Here is a 22,125-nt window from a genome sequence, read left to right on the forward strand (position 1 = left end):
ATCTTTGCCAAAATCCTGGCCAATCGTCTATTACGCATCATAGATCCCATCGTCTCAACAGACCAGGTGGGCTTTGTACCAGGGAGGGAGGCTAGAGACAACACAATAAGGGCCATAAATATTCATCATTGGTTAACTCAAAAACAACATTCTGGCTTCTTTCTATCTTTAGATGCAGAAAAGGCATTTGATAGACTGGCGTGGGATTACATGGAGGCAGTTCTGATTGGACTTGGATTGCCTCCGCGTTTCCTGGCGTTTATCATGTCTCTATATACCACTCCCACAGCTAAAGTGCGAGTTAATGGTCTCCTTTCGAACTCCTTTTCGATAGGTAATGGGACTAGACAAGGATGTCCTTTATCCCCCCTCTTATTTATTCTGACACTGGAACCTTTGTTGAATTGCATCAAACAGAATGATAACATCAAGGGGATTCTGATAAAAGGCAAAATTCATAAAATAGCAGCCTTTGCTGATGACATATTACTTTTCCTAACAGACCCACATATCACTTTACCTAATCTGCTACAAGAATTCAAATTGTTCCAGTATCTGGCTAACTTCAAAATTAACTTCTCTAAATCTCAAGCCCTTAATGTCTCCTTGACCCAAGATGTGTTTAGACAAGCGAAATCGAATTTTCCTTTTACCTGGCAGTCGAAGGCGATCACGTACCTGGGTATCCAATTACCAACTCACCTAACGGAACTTTACGATAAAAACTTCTTACCCCTCTTGCGTAATATCTCCACAGACCTTCAAACTTGGAATAAACCTTGGTTCTCTTGGTTTGGTAGAGCTGCCATTCTCAAGATGAACGTGCTTCCTAGAATATTGTATCTACTGCAAACAATACCAATTAAATTACCATCTTCTTTCTTCGCATCTTATAAAACACTCTGTACCTCCTTTCTTTGGTTTAATAAACGCCCAAGAATTAGCTTTGCCCAACTCACCATGCCCAAAAACGGTGGAGGTATTGGATTGCCTGATATTGCCCGATACTACAGGGCTTGTCACCTAGCCAGGGTAGTAGATTGGACCACGACCCACAATTGTAAAGTTTGGGTTGGTTTGGAGGCAGATTTCTCAACGATACCACTTGCCCCTTCCCCTTGGCTGGAAAACTCTCATATTCCTTCAGAGTTTCGGGAACACCCTCTTATAGGTCCTACCTTAAGCTGTTGCCATCAGTTGTTCCGGAAAAAAGAACTCTCTTCCTCTCCGGGTCCCTTAACTCCGATCAAAATGAATCCAGACTTTCTGCCGGGTATGTCCCGGGCCTTCCTAGCCGGAGATAATTGTCCAGACAACCTGACGGTACGTCACCTTTTCAAAGATAAGAAGTTCTTATCTAGAGAGGACATTATGAAGACATGGCCATCCCTAATATTTACGCCATGGATGTTTAGACAACTTCATCACTTTATACGAAGCTCCCCACATATGCAAGATTATTCAAGGCCACTTACTCCGTATGAGAAACTTTGCTTTACGGACGTCCCCCAGAGACATGTTATATCCAAGCTCTATTCCTATCTGGATACCGCCAATATGTCTCAACCTCGAAAGGCATGTGAGGCTTGGTCGCTCGACCTACAACTGCCATTGTCACCGGAAGATTGGGATCACATCTATGATCATATGCATACAGGTTCCATATGTGTCTCTACTCAAGAAAACAACTATAAATTATATTCTAGATGGTACAGAGTTCCATCCTTGCTTCATAGATTTGATCCTGATGTTTCGGATTTGTGCTGGAGATGTCAACGGGCAAAGGGTACACTCCTACATATATGGTGGGACTGTCCACTGCTGCTGCCCTTTTGGAGAAAAGTGCGAGACTTAGTTTCACAAGTAACCACGCATAATCTAGACTTCACCCCTGCACAATTTTTACTCCACCACTCCTCACTTCCTTTTCGGACTTATCGTAAGTCTCTTGCCTTACACATGATAAACGCGGCAAAACAATGTATCCCTGTTCACTGGCGATCAAAACAGGTTCCCACTGTGCGGGAGTGGTTTCTTAGGGTCATTAGGATTGCGGAGATGGAGGAGCTGATTTCAGTGGCAAAAGAACACCCCGAGAGATTCAGGAAGACTTGGGCGTGCTGGAAACATTTTCAAACCACCAGTATTTATCGTCTTTATATGAATGAATGAGACGAGATCCAAAACACAAAAACCTTTTGAGTTCTCACCTCTAGAATTGCTCCACAGACTGTGTCTACCCAGACTATATCTTACATAAAGGTATAATCTAAGTTACCATAAATAATGCTCCATGATATGATTGGTTGACAGCCACTATTCATTATTTGATCGGCTCCACCCCTTCCCCCCCCCCCCCTTTTTTTTTTTTTTTTTTTTTTTTTTTTTTTTTTTTTTTTTTTTTTTATCCCCTTCCTTCTATAATGTTACTCTTCCCACCTCTTTTCACCTGATGTGTCTTTCTCTCTTCTTTTCCTTTCTCCTTTCCTTTCCTACTTTTCTTCACACCTTTTTCTTCTACAAGTAACTACATCTTCTATGAGGGACAGAGTGCCCTTTCATATATAGGTATGATTGTCTTTCACAATAAGAACCCTATATTTCCCGGCTACGGACACAGAAGAACTGTACGCCTTCAGAGGACACATTGTACTACGCTTCATAGTCCCATTATTTGAGTAATCCCTACTCATAAGAGCAGCATCCACTATAATTCTCCAGACTACCTATCATAATCAGCACTGTTATTGGTCTAGTTCATTCATCTACTATAATGTGATCTTTTGTATCAGGGTAATTTATACTTCAAATAAACAATTTATGACCCGTCTGCGCTACGGGAGATTAAGACAGATGTTTATGCACGGACTGTGTTCCGTATCCGTATATGACTTGTTATGCCTTTCTTATTTCAAAATAAAAACTTTTTTTGGAAAAAAAAAAAATAAAGATTAAAAAAAATAATTATTTGTTGGAAGGGTATCTTTCTCCTTACTCATTTATACCACATGCACAAGCAAATGGTGCAGAAATACCTAGTATCTAGTTTTGTCATGCTGTCAGCAGAAAATCGATGACGTCTGTGTTGAAACAATAACTTGATAGTTGTAAAACAGCTTTCTATGTATATCTTATAGGCTTTCACTGCATTTTTTCATAAACCAATGCTGTTTTTAACGAGAAAGCTTACACTTAAAGTTTTTTTTTTTTTCTTTCACTGATGTGTTGACAGTTTAACAGCATCATGTGCAGAATCCTCCTTGTAAATTCATTGCGTTGTATGAGAGTCAGCACAGTCAATACATTTTAAAGTTTGACTTTCATCTGAGCCAGGTATTAAAATGTGCCTTGGAACCAAAATAGGTAAATGTTTGGCCAAACGTAAATTTAGGGCTAGCATTTTCTTTAAGATGCTATTTACAGAAAATCCAAATGATCGATGTATGTGGTTTGAGACCTTTTCACAGCCAGCTCATTAAATTTCCTACTTCTCACTCATAGGTAAACCGTGAAGTCAGAATGTTTCCCTGCAGCTTAAAATGAACCTAATCGAAATAGCATGTAACTGGAAACAAAATAGCTGGTCAGTAATATATATTGCATGAAACACTTTATTCTATTCCCTATATCCTTTCCCAGCTAGCATGAATGAATAAGGATTAAGAACAGTTCCTTAGCAAACAGAATGGAGTGCTTTCCATTCTCCAGTGGGTGGGCAGTATGTGTCAGAAGCTTCATGTGTGATCTTATGGTTAGATTGTAGTTTGACTCAAAGGAAGAAAAGCAGATCCCAAATGTCCCATCAGTAGTACTTTAATTATATTTTGTATTGCGACAGCAAGCCAGTCTCTGCTCCTGAGGATTCTCCCTCAATGTGTTGGTTTTTCTGTCAAGTGCTTGTAAACCAAAAATGTCTGTTGTACTGAAAGATTCCTTTGATCAAGGGTCCCAATTTTCACTGTTGGCTAGACTTCTGTTTCATGCATTCATCTCTAGATACATGCTGCCCTAAATGTTCATACTGCTAGGTGTACTGTTCAGCCTCATCCAAGCACAGCCGCTGTCAGTCTCTCGTACAGTTTGACAGGCTGTTGGCAGCAGGACTGGACGGCGCACTTGTACCTTTCGCCCACAGCTGAATGTCAGGGCCCCAACGACTGTCTCATTTTTTGTAAAATAAAAAGTTAAGAATTCATGTTCATTCAGGATTTTCTCTAAGTATACAAGTTGATACAATACAAAAACAAAACATTTACTTGCTAGTCAGCAGAAAAAAATTACTCAGTTTCAATAATGTACGTTAAAACTGTGGTTTCTGTTGCATATATTTGCAAATGTATGTGAAAAAGCTTTACTACTTTGTCAGGGCCTAAGCTATGAAATGTGGTTCCTAACTCCAGCCTACCAAAGCTCCCATTTTGGGCTGTGCATAGCAATGAATAAGCAGACATGCCTGGAGTTAACCCATTACTGCTTAAAAGTGCAGAGACACACCAGAAGCCCAGTGCAGCAAAATGGCAGCTGAAGACCTACAGTGCATAATGTAACATTCTAATGTTTATAATTATAATGTAAAATTGAGTTTTAAGGCTCAGTTCCCCTTTTGGAACATGTTACATGTTGTACCCTTATTTAGGGTGAAACATGTAACATGTTCCTGCTCCTGCCTCATTCTCCAAATGATCCCCCATCCCTGTGACAGCGGGCAGGGGATCTTCTCCCCCACCCGCTTTCACAATTTAAAAACAGTGTGGCCACGTAGGGATCCACCCATATGGTTGCATCATTCATTCACAGAGTTCTGTGAATGAATGAACTACATCTACTGTCGTCCTTTGCAGCCAACAGTGTGTAATTTTCAACAAGCTGCAAGGGTGCTGGTGAGTGCTGTCATAGTCCATTTATTTTTTTTCTACCATTCAGTACTTCCCTGCCCGTACAAGGTGTGGGCAGACAGCTTACTGAGTATCTGCAGGATCCAGGCATTGAACCCTCTATCTGCTGATTGTGGGTTCAATGCCTTACAGGCTGCAGTGTAAAAAAATAATAAATGCTTTTTTTTAATCTGCAAAAAGATGTGCATTTATTATTTTATAAAAGGTGAACGTATCCTTAACTCTCACCAAGTTGAATTTCTTCATATTCTTTTGCTAATGCAAAGAATCCACAACAAGTTTACATTTTCTACATTTATGTTCAATATTTTACAAATGCATATACCTATTTCTAAAAGAACCCTTGTATTTTAAATGCTATGCTTTTTGTGCATAGGTTTTTTTTTTGTTGATAGTAATTTGATCAATTGTTCTTGTAATGGTGAAGCAGCAACGGCTAGGCATATAAAAATCAAGCCATTCTGAAAAAAGTGAAAAGGCTCTTCTACAGCATGACGTAGTCTAAATAAATGCACTGTCAGCATGCCTGTAGTCTCTTGTTGTCCCTTTAATTTCTCATTATAATGAAATTTGAATGTCCCACTAGAGCTTTAATTTTATCTGAAAGTGGACATACTGTATCTTTTAATTGCAATGTGCTTGTTCTGCTTCTTGGCAGTTATTGATACAATGTTGTCTTGGATGTTTTCCTTAATTAAGGTAATGTCTGGTCTAAATCCAACAAGATGACAGTTGACATTGGCCAGGTATACAGAGAAAATGGGTGATTTTGTATAGCTACAAGTTTTAAAAAACACTAACAAATGTACATGTCAAGAATACTTGGGAAATGAAAAGTTCCTTGCGTTTCCCTGTGCTGGTCTCATGATATAATGAAATAGAATGCCTGAGATGCAGACCTGCACTTGTCATCACTGTGGCCTAATCCAACCTACAATAGAACATGGTTGTAGGGTGGTTGTGACATGACCTGATTTACCTGAATTGATAATGTTTGACATGTTACTGCCTGGAGAACATCACAGGAGTTCACCATTCACATTTTTAGCAATGTTGAATATTTACCCTTTAATTAGTAGCACATTTGAATTCCACGTTACTCAAGAAATGTAGATAAGGCACTGACTGAATTGATTGATTTATTTATTTAGGTAAACTGTGCAATTAAGATATCCTGTTATGGTAATTAAAGAGTACTTTTGATTCTTACATAAAACCATTACATTGCATGGATAGTGATAGGGATTCAGGGGCAGAGATTTCTGCCATAACTCCTGACAAAACAAACTGATTAGGGATTCATGCCAGGATCTTATGTAATTTGTGGTTAGAGGGACCCTGTAATGATTTGGCTTTTTAGCTTCTTTTTAGTGTTTGGCCAACCCCAACCCACATGCAAGCAAAATACAGTATATTTGAAATATATTTTAAAAATACTCTTCCCAAATATATTGCTATATATTTGAAATGCTACCATTTTGGCCATATTCAATATATTTCAATATATGCATTTACAAAAATCTGAAGAATATATTTAAAAAATATATATATTTTTAAAAATATATATTTTTAGATATATTCTTCAGATTTTTTTTAACATATAAAAAAGCCATTTTAACATATTTTTTATGTATATTTGTAAATGCATTCCAAAAATGTAGATTTGTATTTTTAAAGACATGCAGTATATTTGAAATGTATCTTTAAAAATATTTTTTCATATATTTTGTAATAAAAACACATTTCAACATGCAGTGTGTGTGTATATATATATATATATATATATATATATATATATATATATATATATGTATGTGTGTGTATATATATATATATATATATATATATATATATATATGTATATTGAAATATATTGAATATGGCCAAAATTGTAGCATTTCAAATATATGGCAATATATTTGGGAATAATTTTTTTAAAATATATTTCAAATATATTTTTCTTCCATATGGAAAGAAGCAGGTATATTCAGTGCCTGTTTTAAAAAGTTAATCTTATCCATTATACCAGGGGTCTCCAAACTGTGGCCCAAGGGCCAGATGTGGCCCTTTGCTAGCCTTTACCCAGCCTTTGGGGCACTATTCCTCCCAATGATATGAAGCAGTATTCCTCCCACTGACACAAGCTGATGCTGTGCCCCCACTGGCCACACTCCGGCCCTCTTAAAGTCTGAAGGATCATAAACCGGCCCTTTGTTTGAAAAGTTTGGAGACCCCTGCTTTATAAGTATATGAACTGCTGCTTTGTGACTATTTGTTTTGTATCCTAATTAGATGCCCCTGATGTATCCAGAATCTTTTCTAAAGCAACTAAGCAACTGGTGGATTTGGAAGCATTTGTGGAGGCAGCCCAGCATTATTCTTTAATAAGTATGGGATTATGCACGCCTATTGAAGAACTGATTGATGCTTTTGCTACGCGAAGAACAGAGGAAACTGGTAAGTATTTGTGTAGTGCTGCAGACAATTCACTGGAGGGTTCACTGCTACTGCTGTTGCAGCCCCAAAAAAGTGATATCAGTACGTTAAAATGTTGCATGTTTCTTTAATAATTAAAAAAGGTGCACCTAGTTGTGAGATGAAAGTGATCCTGTTTAGCCAATCAGCCAGGTTGAGTAATTATCCACATGCATATACTGTATGCACTAGTGGACATCCACATATATTCCCAGTTGGGAAATATCTTTGCTATGTTGATTTTGGCTGATTGCTACTCTTTTTTTTCTGAAGTAAGCTGACACCGGATGTCTGTCTGCTTCCCCCTTCTTTGCACAATAAGCACAAAACCCTGTACAGTCCTGCTGTGTATATATTTATGGAAAAATCTTTCACCATAGAGATGATTATATAGGTTGATAATGCCCTTGTGTCTGACTGTTTTGTCTCTGGAATTCAGTGACCCTTCATACTCTACTAGTAAGGAAGATACATCCTAGAATGTTTAGCTTTTAGGAAATGCTATGACTAGAGTAACCTGCAGTATTTATTTCAAACCCATTGTAACAGAATAATAATGTTGTTTCAGCTATTCTGTTGTTGATAAAAAGAGTACCGTAGTTGATACAAATAATAGCATCACAGGAGAGGACACATTTGCTTAAAGTGGTATTAAACCCAAATACAAAAATGTATTAAATTACAATTACCAATTATTAGACATGGCTGCTTTCGTTTTCTTTTTTAATTTTTTTTTCCCTTTATTTTTACCTGGTGATCCAGCCAGTAAGTCTGTTACTTTTCACCCTTGTTTAACAGGACCAAGCTGTCCATCATTATTGGCATTTAAAGGATAAAGACAAACCATTACCACTAATAGGGGTGCTTACAACCATCAGATTTTATTCAGTTATGTAAAACCTTCAACCCAAATGGGGAAAAGCTGATGCTGTAACTGCTGAAAAAGTGTTAGGTTTGGCTTTAATTTGTTAATCAAGTCCATCTACAACTGCTAATGCATTTAACATTACCATCTCCATGGACTGACAGTGCTACTGGCCAAACTTGGCTCTGTTGTTCCTCCTTCCAGAGTGGAGACACCCTAAGGCAAGAAATGTGTTACTGACCAGATCACCAGGTGAAAATAAAAGGAAAAAGGGCTAAAAATGAAATTTAATGCAGCTACCATGTTTAAGGTTTGGTAAGCTGCAATATATAAAATTTTTGTTTTGGGGTTTAAAAATGCTTAAACTTGGCTACAAATGACAGACTTATGGGAACAAAAATAGCCAATAATGAACAGATTGAGGTGCATATGCGTATGCATGAATAGAACTCATTACCACAAAAGAAGACTAAGATACTTTTAGGACCGAAAATGAACTATGTATTATAAACATTGCCTGGCTCATGACACCAGGTATACCAAATCTAAATGCTTCTTTTTTGTGCTATGATTCTTGCCAGTATTTGTTGCAAAACTCTCAACTAAATTACTTGACATTCATAAGTTACCTTTTTGTCAATTTGTTCTCCCATTCCTATAGTAAATATTGCTTGTGGACACTATAACACAGCACTATAGACTGTCATTTTAAATAAAGAGCTAGATGTCGCCTCAACTGAAGGTTTTTTTATTCCAAATTATAGACTATATATATATATATATATAACTTTTTTCTCTAAAAATGTTCAGAGATTTACCTTTACACCCTGCATTATATTCAGTGGAGAGCCAAACAACTTTTGAAGTAATGTAGTTCAGCGGTGTTAAGATTTTGTAAAATTCCCTATGACAAAAATATATGCTTCCATTAAATATATATATATATATATATAAATATATATATAATAGCAAAAACTATTAAAATGACATACATACTTTTAAAATTACATACATACTTTGTTTTTTAAATTGGTGTGTTTTTCATGTTATTCATAGTGTAATATATATAAAATATAAGTGTTTCATATGCTTAATAGAAAATATATTTACAATTATGTGTTCCAGTGATGTCATTGACCAAATATAGTCATGTCCATATATGGTCAATGACATCACCCGGAGACCTCGCCCCTGTTGGACCTTTTTGGTGTGTTTTTTTCTTTCAGCAAAACATCTGGCTTCAAGATTAACAAGATCTGCATCATTGGACTATGTGATTGGCAGTGCATTTACATTGTAGGACTTATTTTTTTAATGAACTTAAATAATTACCTTTACTTATTCACCTGGGGGATTTATTTTTAAAGGGGGCTTTTAGATTCTTCTAAGCCCCCTGTCAGCAAACCCCCACTGGGGCAGGGTTGTGGGAAAGAGGCCTTGTTCTCATCAACATGAGACATGGAACAATGTGATTTTACCGGGAGCCACTAGTCACTGGCTGTTAGGACTTCTGATCCCTAACAACCATTATTATTATTATACAGGATTTATATACGCCAACAGTTTGCTCAGCGCTTTACAATATAAACCAGGAGACATCCGTCACATTTAGCAGTAGTAATAGTCCCATCTCTAAATGTCTGGCTTCACACTGCAACTGGTGGTTTGTTTGGCCAAACACCCATTTGTTCAGCTGTTTACACAAGATTCTCCATAGACTGTACACAGTACAGACGTCTTCCTCATTTTTTCCCTTGCTGACTGAATGTTCTCAGCCTATAGTGTTAAGCTATTTTCTGTATTACTGAATGTTAACTCTCATAGTTGATTGTTCTTATAGCTATTTTCTTCTTAAAATTCTAAAACTAGGGAACGTGCATTCACCCAACAAAAGGCAACAAAAAACTATTACACACATTTTACGAGCATTATTGGTAGTATTTAATACGCTTGAGCAAATGTTGAGACTTTCATTAAGCAAGTTTTTTATAAACAGATCCCTTAAAGGAGAAGTATGGTCAAAGCCCTTTTGGCCATACTTCTCTTTGGGTCACAGGAGTGCAATTAGTTCTGCACTACGTTTACCCAGATTCGGCTGACAGCAGGCCAAACTCCACTGTCGGCTGACATCACAGAGCTGGTCCAGGTTCTGCAGGGATCCTGAAAATAATGTTGGGGTCTTCCAGATGCTTGACCGGCAGTGGAGTGCTGAGAGCCTGAGCCAGCCGCTGCCACCCCCTCCACACACTGGCACTCCAGTGAGCACTGGAGGGGCAGAGCAGAGAGCTGGTGACTAATAGTCCCTGCTCACTGAAAACAATGATCATTGAGTGATCAGCAGTCTTTGCTCGATTCTCGGTGTAGATCTCATGGGGGAAAGCTGCAGCATCAGATCCGTGCTGCAGCCATATAGGTGAGTGTGTATGTTTGTTTTTTTATATTCTTGCACTTCTCTTTTAAACTTTACAGTTTCTAGATCTTTCACATAATGTAGATTTTCTGTTTAAGGTGATCTTTTTAATTCAGGTAGGTTTGGATGTTCTGTGGATTAGTAGTGTCTCTGAAGTTATTTGTGTGCGTTGCACACCTAGACAAGGGAGACAAATAGTTTGAGATATTGCCAAGAGTTTGAAATATATAATTATATATGTATATTTACTAATGTCAGTTGAAATTTGAAAACATGGAGCAATCAGTTGATAAGGAAGGGCTGTGATCTGCTTGTATATGGAAATGATAGAGCAGACAGTTATTGTGTTTCTAGGTGACTTTGCCAAAGCTGACTTTTAACAACTGCCTTAGCTACTTGGAATCTTGTCTGCTTCCTTGACCTTTAAGTTTCCCTAGAGAATCCAGTTCCCTCCAAGCAAACTCACACAGATGGACTTCTGGTTCTACCTGTTTTATTAGTTAGATGTATTAGGTCATCTGAACTACTGAACTTTATATAGCTGAATGAGATATTCCAAAGTGTGTTTTTCTCCATCTCCATTAGGAATTGTGGAATTGGACATTAGTTGTACGAATGTTATCTGCACGTTCTTTTATTATTTCTTAGCTGTCTAACATATACTCTAGGTTTGATGGGTTCATATTATTGACATATTCCAGACAAAAAATCCCTGGCACATGCGGTTGTTTTTTAATGTGTAAATTGCTCACATGTTTTATTGAATAGCTGATGAATACTTGTAGAGCACACTGAAAGCTTAAGTGTATTTCTCCAGGGTTATAGCTTCTCCAAGTAAAATGTCTATTATTACCCTCTGTTTTCAATATGATTTTTTTTTAGGCTAGTTGGTGTGCTGGGAAATGTTCTGTTGTTTGTAAGATGTCTATTGCCACATGTCCGAATTACCAGCAAAATGTGAAGGGTACATGGTGTATCTCTCAGTTCTAACATGATTTTCGAATATATACCAAACATACAGTACAGTTAGGACCATATATATTTGGACACAGGCACTATTTTCATACTTTTGGATCTGTATTCCACCAGAATAAATTAAAATGAAACAATCCAAATTAATTTTAAGTGCAGACTTTCAGCTTTAATTTGAGGGGTTGAACATGAATATCAAGTACAAATTTTAGCAGCTGCAACCATTTTTATACACAGTCCCTCCATATTCAGGGGCTCAAATGCAATTGGACAAATTAATATAATCATAAATAAAAAAATGTTCATTTTTAATATTTTGTTGAGAATCCTTTACTGGTAATGACTGCCTGAAGTCTGGAACTCATGGACATTACCAAAGACTGGGTTTCCTCCTTTCTGATGATTTGCCAGGCTCTAACTGCAGCTGTCTTCAGTTCTTTGTGGGTCTTTCTGCCTTTAGCTTTGCCTTTAGCAAGTGAAATGCATGCTCAATTGGGTTGAGATCAGGTGATTGACTTGGCCATTGCAGAATATTCCACTTCTTTTCCTTCAAAAGCGCCTGGGTTGCTTTTACAGTGTGTTTTGGATCATTGTCCATCTGTACTGTGAAGCGCCGTCCAATCAACTTTTTTTTTTTTCCAAAAATACTTTTATTAGAAGAAGAAAGGCATATCAAGGCATATACAACTATGGATCACAGTCCCAACATAAACACAGCACGTAGCCTCCCGTTTCGCAGCTGGGTCATGGGTTTAAACCGCAATACAAATCGAGGTGGGATATCACATTATATCAAGTGTATATTACAAACCAGCAGATACACAGCGTATAATAGATAAGGCAATATAGGTATAATGAATACTGACCCATGTAATAGTGAGCTCTTATGTTAAGAGAATGTGGAGTGTTGGGTAAGGATAGCACCTGATGGTGTGTATGTTATGAGTTTTGTGTCCATATCAGGAATGTGTGAGCTAAGTAAAATTAGCCACACCTGTATGAGAGCAAATGCTCTATTTTGTTGGGGATATATAATTAATGAGGGTGTATAAAAGGTGTGAGGTAAAGAGAAGTCAGAAAGGAGAATAGTTAGAGAAAGAAATGTAGAGTGAGGTATTGGGGGGGAGGGGGGATTAGAGAAAACTAAAAAAAAAAAAGGGGGGGGGGTAAAGGGGATGTAGAATTGATAATTGCGGAAAAAATAGATCACATCATTATGTTCGAGCCGAGCCAGAGAAATAGTCATATAGCTTAGGATGCAATACGTGCAAGATCATTCAGTGGGGCAACACGTGGGTCAAGAACCCGGAAGGCAGGTCACGATTCAGAGTCTCAGCCTGTCCAAATGTGCATTAAAAGCGTCTTCGGTGAATAGTGCATTCCCTAGTACAGCATTGTGTCTAATCATTCAGTCAGGGGGTGTAGGCTGTTCATGTACTAAGAGGTGATAGGTAGTGGTGGTTTTAAAATGACTCCAACAGGCCCATGTCTACCTGAATCTCTCGGGATGTTCCTTAGCTATAGAAATCAGTTCCTCCATTTCCCCAGTTTTGTTGATCCTAGCAAACCATTCTCGGATAGTGGGAACATGTGCTGAGCGCCAGTGGACTGGGATACACTGTTTTGCCGCGTTTACCATGTGCAAGGCGAGTGATTTACGGTACGTCCTAAATGGAAGTGTGGAGTGGTGGATCAAGAATTGTGCAGGGGAGAGGTCTAGGGTGTATGTAGTTCCTTGTGTGATTATGGATTGGACTTTCCCCCAGAAAGGCTCTAGCAATGGGCAGTCCCACCATATATGTAAGAGTGTACCCATCGCCTGGTGACATCTCCAACACGAATCTGAGATGTTAGGGTCAAATTTGTGAAGCAGGGACAGAACTCTGTACCATCTAGAGTATAGTTTAAAGTTGTTTTCCTGTGTGGAGACACATATGGACCCTTTGTGTATATGTTCATAAATGTGATCCCAGTCTTCCGGCGATAGTTGGAGTTTTTAGTCAGAGCTCCAGGCCTTGCAAGCTTTCCAAAACGGAAGGTCAATAGTGTTTTCGAGGCAAGTGTAAAGCTTAGATATAACCTGTCTCTGGGGAGAGTCTGTAGAGAAACGTTTTTCAAATGGGGTAAGTGGTCTAGTATAATCTTTTAGATGTGAGGAGCTATGTATAAAGTGGTGGAGTTGTCTGTCCATCCACGGCGTCAGGGTCAGGGATGGATGAAGCGCCGTCCAATCAACTTTGCTGAATCTGGGCTGACAGTATATCTCTTAACACTGCAGAATTCACCCGGCTGGTTCTGTCTTCTCTCACAACATCAATAAACACCAATGACCCAGTGTGACTGGAAGCCATGCATGCCCATGCCATCACACTGCCTCCACCATGGTTTACAGATGATGTTGTGTGCTTTGGATCATGAGCTGCTTCAAGCCTTCTCCGCACTTTTTTCTTCCCATCATTCTGGTACAGATTAATCTTAGTTTCATCCGTCCAAAGAATGCTCCCTCAAAATAACTCAACACACAGCCATTAATGTCTAAACTGCTAGCAACAAAAGTGAGTACACCCCTAAGTGAAAATGTCCAAATTGGGGCCAATTAGCCATTTTCCCTCCCCGGTGTCATGTGACTCGTTAGTGTTACAAGGTCTCAGGTGTGAATGGGGATCATTTGTGTTAAATTTGGTGTTATAACTCTCACTCTCTCACACTGGTCACTGGAAGTTCAACATGGCACCTCATGGCAAAGAACTCTCTTTGAAAAAAAGAATTGTTGCTCTACATAAAGATGGCCTAGGCTATAAGAAGATTGCCAAGACCCTGAAACTGAGCTGCAGCACGGTGGCCAAGACCATACAGCGGTTTAACAGGAGAACTGTCACTCAGAACAGGCCTTGCCATGGTCGACATAAGTTGAGTGCACATGCTCAGTGTCATATCCAGAGGTTGTCTTTGGGAAATAGACACATGAGTGCTGCCAGAATTACTGCAGAGGTTGAAGGAGTGGGGGTCAGCCTGTCAATGCTCAGACCATACGCCGCACGCTGCATCAAATTGGCCTGCATGGCTGTCATCCCAGAAGGAAGCCTCTTCTAATGATGATGCACCTCAAAGCCCGCAAACAGTTTATTGAAGACTAGCATACTAACGGATGGAACATGGATTACTGGAACCATGTTCTGTGGTCTGATGAGACCAAGATAAACTTATTTGGTTCAGATGGTGTCAAGCGTGTGTGGCAAGGTGTGTGGCTTCTAATCTCAGCTTGTTACCTGTATAAAAGACATCTGGTAACCAGAAATCCTGCTGAATGATAGGGGATCAAATACTTATTTCCCTCATTAACATGCAAATCAGTGCATAATTTGTTAGACGTACATTTCTTTTGAATTTTGTGTTGCTATTCTGTCTCTCAGTGTTACAATACACCTACCATTCGATTTTTAGACTGATCATTTTTTTGTGAGTGGGAAACATTAAAAATCAGCAGGGGATCAATTACTTATTTCCTTCACTATATATACATATACAGCGCTCAACATAAATTAATACACCCCTTTTGAAAAGTAAGATTTTAAATAATATCTCAATGAACACAAAAATAATTTCCAAAATTATGACAAAACTGAGCTTTATAGAACACTTGTTTAGCTTATTACATGAAAGTACCGTATTTTTCGCTCCATAAGACGCACCTGACCATAAGACGCACCTAGGTTTTAGAGGAGAAAAACAAGAAAAAAAAATATTCTGAACCAATGGACTGCAGACATAGTACAGGGGATGACCAGAGACTGCGGACACAGTACAGGAGATGACCAGAGACTGCAGACAGTACAGCAGATGACCAGAGACTGCGGACATAGTACAGGAGATGACCAGAGACTGCGGACACAGTACAGGAGATGACCAGAGACTGCGGACATAGTACAGGGGATGACCAGAGACTGCGGACATAGTACAGGAGATGACCAGAGACTGCGGACACAGTACAGGAGATGATCAGAGACTGCAGACACAGTACAGGAGATGACCAGAGACTGCGGACATAGTACAGGGAAAATACCAGGGACACAGTACAGATGACCAGAGACTGCAGACAGTGCAGGGGATGACCAGAGACTGCAGACAGTACAGGGATGACCAGAGACTGCAGACAGTGCAGGGGATGACCAGAGACTGCAGACAGTGCAGGGGATGACCAGAGACTGCTGACCTTAGGGAGGGAGGGGGAGCGGGTACCTGAATTTGACAGGTACCCACTCCCACTTCCGTAGAGTTGTCTTTCCCTCTTCTTCCCGCGGCGGCTTCTGTGACAGCCGGGTGCCCACTGCGCATGCGCGAGAAGCGCTGCGCTTTGTGAATGGCCCGGCGCCTTCTGGGACCTGTCATGTGTCCCAGAAAACACCGGACCATTCACAAAGCGAAGCGCATGCGCAGTGGGCACCCGGCTGTCACAGAAGCTAGTGCGGGAAGACTGTACAGCGCTGGAGCGAGGAACAGGTAAGGCCCTGCAAGGGAGAACAGCTGAGCTGCCGGCCCGGTATTCTGACATGGTGGCAGCAGAAATACCGGACCAGCCGCTTTATATTCGCTCCATAAGACGCACTGACATTTTCCCCCCTTTTTTGGGGGGAAAAAAGTGCGTCTTATGGAGCGAAAAATACGGTAAGTCTAAATAATTAGACTCACCTGTAGTTGAATTCTTGTTAATTAGGATTTTGTTTTCTAAAATTTAGTTTTGCTTCTCAGAATTTCATTGGGGTGTATTCATTTTTGCAACATAGTCTTGAATGAATTTGTTAGGAAAAATACTTTTTTTTGTGTGTGCAAATGAAAAAATCTTGTTTGCAACCAATGGCCCGCATTTGTGGGAGTATTTTATAGTATAGTGTCCCATAGAAAATGTTGATTCTGAAAGGAAAGTAAAGGTTTTCTGACAAATCTGTTCGGGTATACTCATTTATGCTGAACACTGTATATATAATACACACAAATGTTTGCCATTCATTGCTATTTTAAACTGAATATGGTTATTTAGGTGAGGCTGTGTTCTCTTTAAATACCCAATAATGTTCAAGAAAAAATCCTTTATTGATGTTGAATATAAATGAGTAATCAAAGTGAACACAGCTTCACCCTTTTAACTTACATTCACTTTGCAAAGTAGTATCTTGATTCCTCTCAATCATTGTAACAGAATGACAAAACAGGCAAAAACTCAATATAACACTGGGGCTTGTATATATAGAGAACATGCACAGTGCATTTTAATGACTTTCAGTTACACACCATTGCTGATATGTTATAATTAGTGCATTTCTCTATTTATCAACAGATAAAGAACTAAAAACTGATCAGTTTATGAATGATAAGAAATCACATGAAGTTATGATCATGTCATCACTAGTGGAAGGCATTGCAAATATATATCGCATAAAGCAGGTACATTTCTACACTTTGATGATTGTTGTTTTTATAAACTGTCTTTTTTATTGCAGCCCTGTGTGCATTTAAACTAAGCACAGTGGAACCCGGGTAATGAATTTGTAAGCATACACACTAGATCTTTGGCTCCTTGATTCCTCAAAAAACAATGTTGCATTCAGCAGTCAGTGACCAATTCTCTCATGGTCCACAACTTCCCATTCTCTTTATTTTGCTATTTACTAATGAAGCTGTTCAGCTCACTTTGTGGCCAATATGGAAATGTGTATTAGAAATAGTGGGTCTCAAATCAACTATGAGAGATGTGATCTCCACACTTTGGGCTCCATATGGACACTTCTCACTTTCGGACTGGAGGTACCAACTGTTGTCGGACTTCTTTAGCAAGTTAGTACCTAGGTTGAGGTCCAGGGATACTCTTCCCCCATTTGAATCTCTGTTTATTCGCCTTCCGGACTTGAGACACTTACTTCCCATATAAACAAATTGGTCCTTAGTGCCCACTCCCAGTCCATTCAATACTTTATACGAGAATGGGAGAAGGAACTTGAACTGGAATTTTCCCCTGCCTAAATTTGTAGACTTATTACACTGACCCATGCGACATCCATAAGCATGTGTACTCCATATTTGGTGTTTCTGCCCTAAGTTCAAGGCATTTTGGGATTTGATTGCCCCATGGGTTGAACAGCTAACTCTTAGGCCCATCATCTGCATACATCCCCTTACATTCTTTTTCATGGCTCTCCCTCCTCCATCAAGTCTTATAAAAAAGAGTGTCATCCCGCATTTCTTGAAATCCCTAATTGCTAGATTTTGGAAGCAGGCCGTCTGCCCTTCCTTGGCAGACTGGAAGAGGGAGGTGAATAGGATTGTGGAGGCGGAGTGTTGGGTGCATATGGTGAAACACCAACAAGAGAAGTTTACAGATGTCTGGAGGGGGTGGATGTTCTATTCTGATCAAATTTCAGACGCATAACAGAAAAGTTTTCTCCTGGAATTGACGGCAACCCTTTTGACAACCCTTACCTGGTTTAATTGCTTCGTATGTGCCAACACTGCACCCTACCCCCTTCACCCACTCCCCCCCGGTTTTATACTTGCTGTGGTTCTCTTAAGAAACGCTCCTTTTTCCTCCTACTTTTTTCTGTGTAGTTGGGTGCTGTATTGTTCAGGCTTTTTCAGCATCGATACAAAGTGTATGTTTTTTTGCCTTTGTCTGGGAATGACTCTCTATGTAATTCTTCTATGTGACTGAATTTTGTCAATCCATGCATTCCTTTTGTAATGCTGTACAGTGCAGACACCTCATTTCTATTGCCTAGGATTCACTCTGCACATGCTCAGTTTAGTGTGTATTGCTAGAGAGTTTTTTTTCTTTGGGAGGGTGCATGTGATCAGCACAGGGCCAATCAGCACTGTCCAGACAGAGGGTCAGGGGTTATGGAGCCTCATAAGACAGCCAGAGCTGTATACTGATAAAAGTCACAAAACTGCTACATACTGCTCAGGAGAAATAACAAATACAAGCGCACCTCTGAGGCAGCTGGGTGTCCCGGCAAAACCGGGCAGGATAGCTTTTTCTATTCACCATGACCTCTTATTGCGGTGATTGCTTTGATGTCAACAACATAAGTATACTTACCAACTCCACTACAGCATTACTTTACTGCTCTGATTTCTGCTACTCCTGAGGGACTATATATATATATATATATATATATATATATATATATATATATATATATATACATAAATCTATCTTTTCCCCTACGGAATTGCCATTACACTTTATACTTCAATTGCCTATAAGATTTCCAGCTTGGATCAAGTTCTCCAGTTGATCAGTGATGCATTGGTGTGTGAGGGAGGTATAGACATTTATTCCACCAATCCTCCTCTGGACCACACCTCTGTTTGTTAGGCGCTAGAGGGAGGTGAAGGACCTATACAGTCTATCAGCTTCCTTCTCTGGATCACCCCAAGCCTAGAGACTGTTTTGGGACTGTTCTAATATCCAGTCTTCTATGGGACACTCATATTAATATATCTTCAGTGTAAGAGGAAGGTCATCATGGAAGTGAATCCAACATAAGATATGGCATCCTTCTCTGGACTGCATATTGTTATTCTATACTCCTATAAACCTAACTCATTTTTAACAAGCTGTATTCTCTGAATGGCATCGATATATGAAATATTTGTCCATGGAGATGAGTCCAATTGGATATTTGAGAAATTCAGACGTTTAAATTTAATATGTTGAGCAGTTTTTGGTAACTTAATGAACTTTCTACGTGATTTATTTAACATATGGTATCTAAAAGCTCCCACAAAAGGGAGTACTTGAGGTTTAGTTGAGGTGTATGGAGATGTTTTTAAGATACTTTGTATGTCTATTTTTGTACAATTAGAGGAGTTGTTCCTATGTTCTGGCCACCAATTTTTGAATGAAAAACCAACCAATCTTGGTTGAGTCCATAACTAATCTCTATTGACTTTGGATCAGATAAGGTATTTATCAGTTTATATTTACTAAAATAATTGCATTTCCATGTTCTGGGTACTGTGGGAGACCAGATATAGTGAATGCGGGGTCCTGGGTTTAGTAACACATTTTGAAAGCTAACATTTCTTTTAGTTTTAATTTTAGGTTTAAAAGGTATACTATATGGATTGTAAAGTTTGAACTCAAGGTAAAATAAAAAGTTACCCTTGCAATGTTCCCCTCATTCTGCAAGGGTAAGTGCTTGTTTTTGTCTGGGGAAACATAAAACAGCAGTTTTATAACGACCTTATCCTTGCTTCCTTGATAGCTTACACTCTTCTCTTCCAAGTTCAGGGTTTTATGCAGGCCCTCAGCATCCTTACTTATAATGTAGGACTACCGATTCTGCATCGTACATGATTAGGTTAAGTGCCATAGTGGTGAAGAGAACATGATTTGTTATGCAGATCGAAGGAAGCCTGCAATGAGCATGGGATAGGGTAAGAAAAACTGCCTTTTATGCTACCCCTAGACAAAAATTAACATTTAACCCTTGCTGCATGAGGGAGCTCCACTGCAAAGGTAACATTTCATTTAACCCAAAGGACTGACAGAGTCAAGAACTATTTTATGTTAGTAGGCTGTAGCAAGGTATTTTGGACTTCTCATTTTTCATCCTAGTGTATGCACTTTTGTGCAGGGTTTGCAGTGCAACCATAGACAAGGTGCAGACACAACACAGTTACCATAGTAAAAATATTTGAATAAGCTTCCTTCTACATGTTCCAAAATAATATTGCCTTTGTATACATGTAGTGCATGCTTGTTCTAAACTATCTGACATAAATTACACGTGAAAGTATTAATGTAGAAGTAATAATGAAGTGCGTGTGTGTGATAACTCCCCAGTCGATTCAGTACATTTTTTGTTTTGCTGGTTATACTTTCCAGAGAGTCAAAAATCTGTTGTTAAAGTAAGCTGCAAAAAGATAGTGTAGACGTCATAGGTGTTGACAGCAGAGATAGCAGACACATAGATGTGCTGTCTTAGCAGTACTATTACATTTCAAAGCCATTTTGATCTGTGCCAAAAAGCTTCTAATATGGGAATCTGGGTGAGCACTCATAGAATTCTAGCACATAAAAACAACTGAACATATATAAATTTAATTTGCCACTTATTCTTACAGATTTTTGCTTCATTTTACTCCTTTTTAAAGTTTTCATTTTTAAAGCATGTATGCCTTGGATAGGGTTTTCTTTAGAACTGAAGTCTGATTTCCTATGTTTTTTCAATCTGTTCAATTACTCGAAGATACACATTAATACCTGTTTAAATTGCTAACTTTAGCTGTGTTGTATCTATATTAATTTGCACACTATAATCAGTCCTTTAAAACTGAAGAAATGTTGAATTGTAGGGCTGGCTTATAGAGAACAATGACCAGCCTGACAACAACTCCACTCATTTTTTTATATGCAGTATGCTGTACACTTCTGCTGCCTGTATATATAGTGGCCGTTTCATGCACATACTGCACTTACAACAGATAGGCTGCGCAGGGGAAAAAGTGTGAAGGACTACTTTAAATTTACTTTTTTTTTTTTCTTTGTAGTTTTGGAGAGAGTATGGAAGAATTCCTTAGAGTCCTTATTAAGTTTTTATTGCTGAATGTGACTCTGGTGGTGAGATTTGTCTAGGTGACCTCTTTCACCAAGACAGAAAGTGAGGATAAATTAAAAAATTATGAGTTTCTATTCACTTTGTAGAGGACAGGAAGTGAAAGGGAATTCTCCCTAGCAGGACAAAATAAACTTGGCTGAGGTTTTAGCCTTTCCATACTTAAAACAAAGATAGAAAAGTTTAAAACAATTCAAATTCAGCATGCTATGAATCAAAATGTGAAAGAGGCTATCTTTACTGAAAGTCACATGCAAAATAATTTGTATATTCTGAGATCTTAAAGTAAAAATTGGTCCCTCCTACCTCCTGAGCTATCCAATTGGTCCATTTTGTGAGATGGTTTGCCTCAATAATCAGTAGGGTGGCTCAGGAGGCAGACTAGGATGGGCCAAGCTCAGATTTTTCAGGAAAAGTGGAGAACTACATACAGATCTGCTGATTATTTTGTCTTCTCATTTTGAATTGCCCAAGTTTGAGTCAGTTTAACTTTAAATTAATGTATTAGTTTAGGTCACTATACACTTTTTTGTTTTAAATAAATTCCTTATTCAAGAGGATAGAACAATCAAAAAGGTAAACAGACATGGTGTATTACAGTAATATACAGCAACACGTAATGAGGCATCAGTACACATTTTTATAAATATGAAAAAAAATAGATTTGATGGTCATATCAAATAAGAATTTAAATTCTTTATTTTCTTGTTTCCCCTACTGTAGTGACAAAGAGAAATCTTGACCTCTCACAATCTCTTTGTAAACAAAATCTAATACCCCATGCTGCTGTCTGAAGTGCCTGGTGGACTGAAATTTGACTAAGTACGAACTTGGGTATTATGGATGTAAAGCAGTGCCAGCAGCTGGCACTGCAGGTGAAAATCAGAATATAAT

The 22,125-nt window shown here is 38.7% G+C and overlaps 1 protein-coding gene across 3 annotated transcripts in view; it reads left to right on the plus strand.

The window, feature by feature from the left end:
* METTL25 (methyltransferase like 25) overlaps positions 1–22,125 on the plus strand; it is a 266,005-nt gene that overhangs the window by 100,231 nt on the left and 143,649 nt on the right. For all 3 annotated transcript variants that reach the window (XM_089652329.1, XM_089652322.1, XM_089652313.1), the window contains exons 3-4: positions 7,188–7,352; positions 16,953–17,059. In XM_089652329.1, coding sequence (XP_089508455.1) covers positions 7,188–7,352; positions 16,953–17,059 — 272 coding nt within the window. The remainder of the gene's footprint in view (positions 1–7,187; positions 7,353–16,952; positions 17,060–22,125) is intronic.

The sequence above is a fragment of the Staurois parvus genome, unplaced genomic scaffold (genome assembly GCF_062004578.1).
Source record: "Staurois parvus isolate SC_StPar_1 unplaced genomic scaffold, SC_StPar_1.0 ptg000025l, whole genome shotgun sequence".
NCBI classification, from domain to species: Eukaryota; Metazoa; Chordata; class Amphibia; order Anura; family Ranidae; genus Staurois; species Staurois parvus.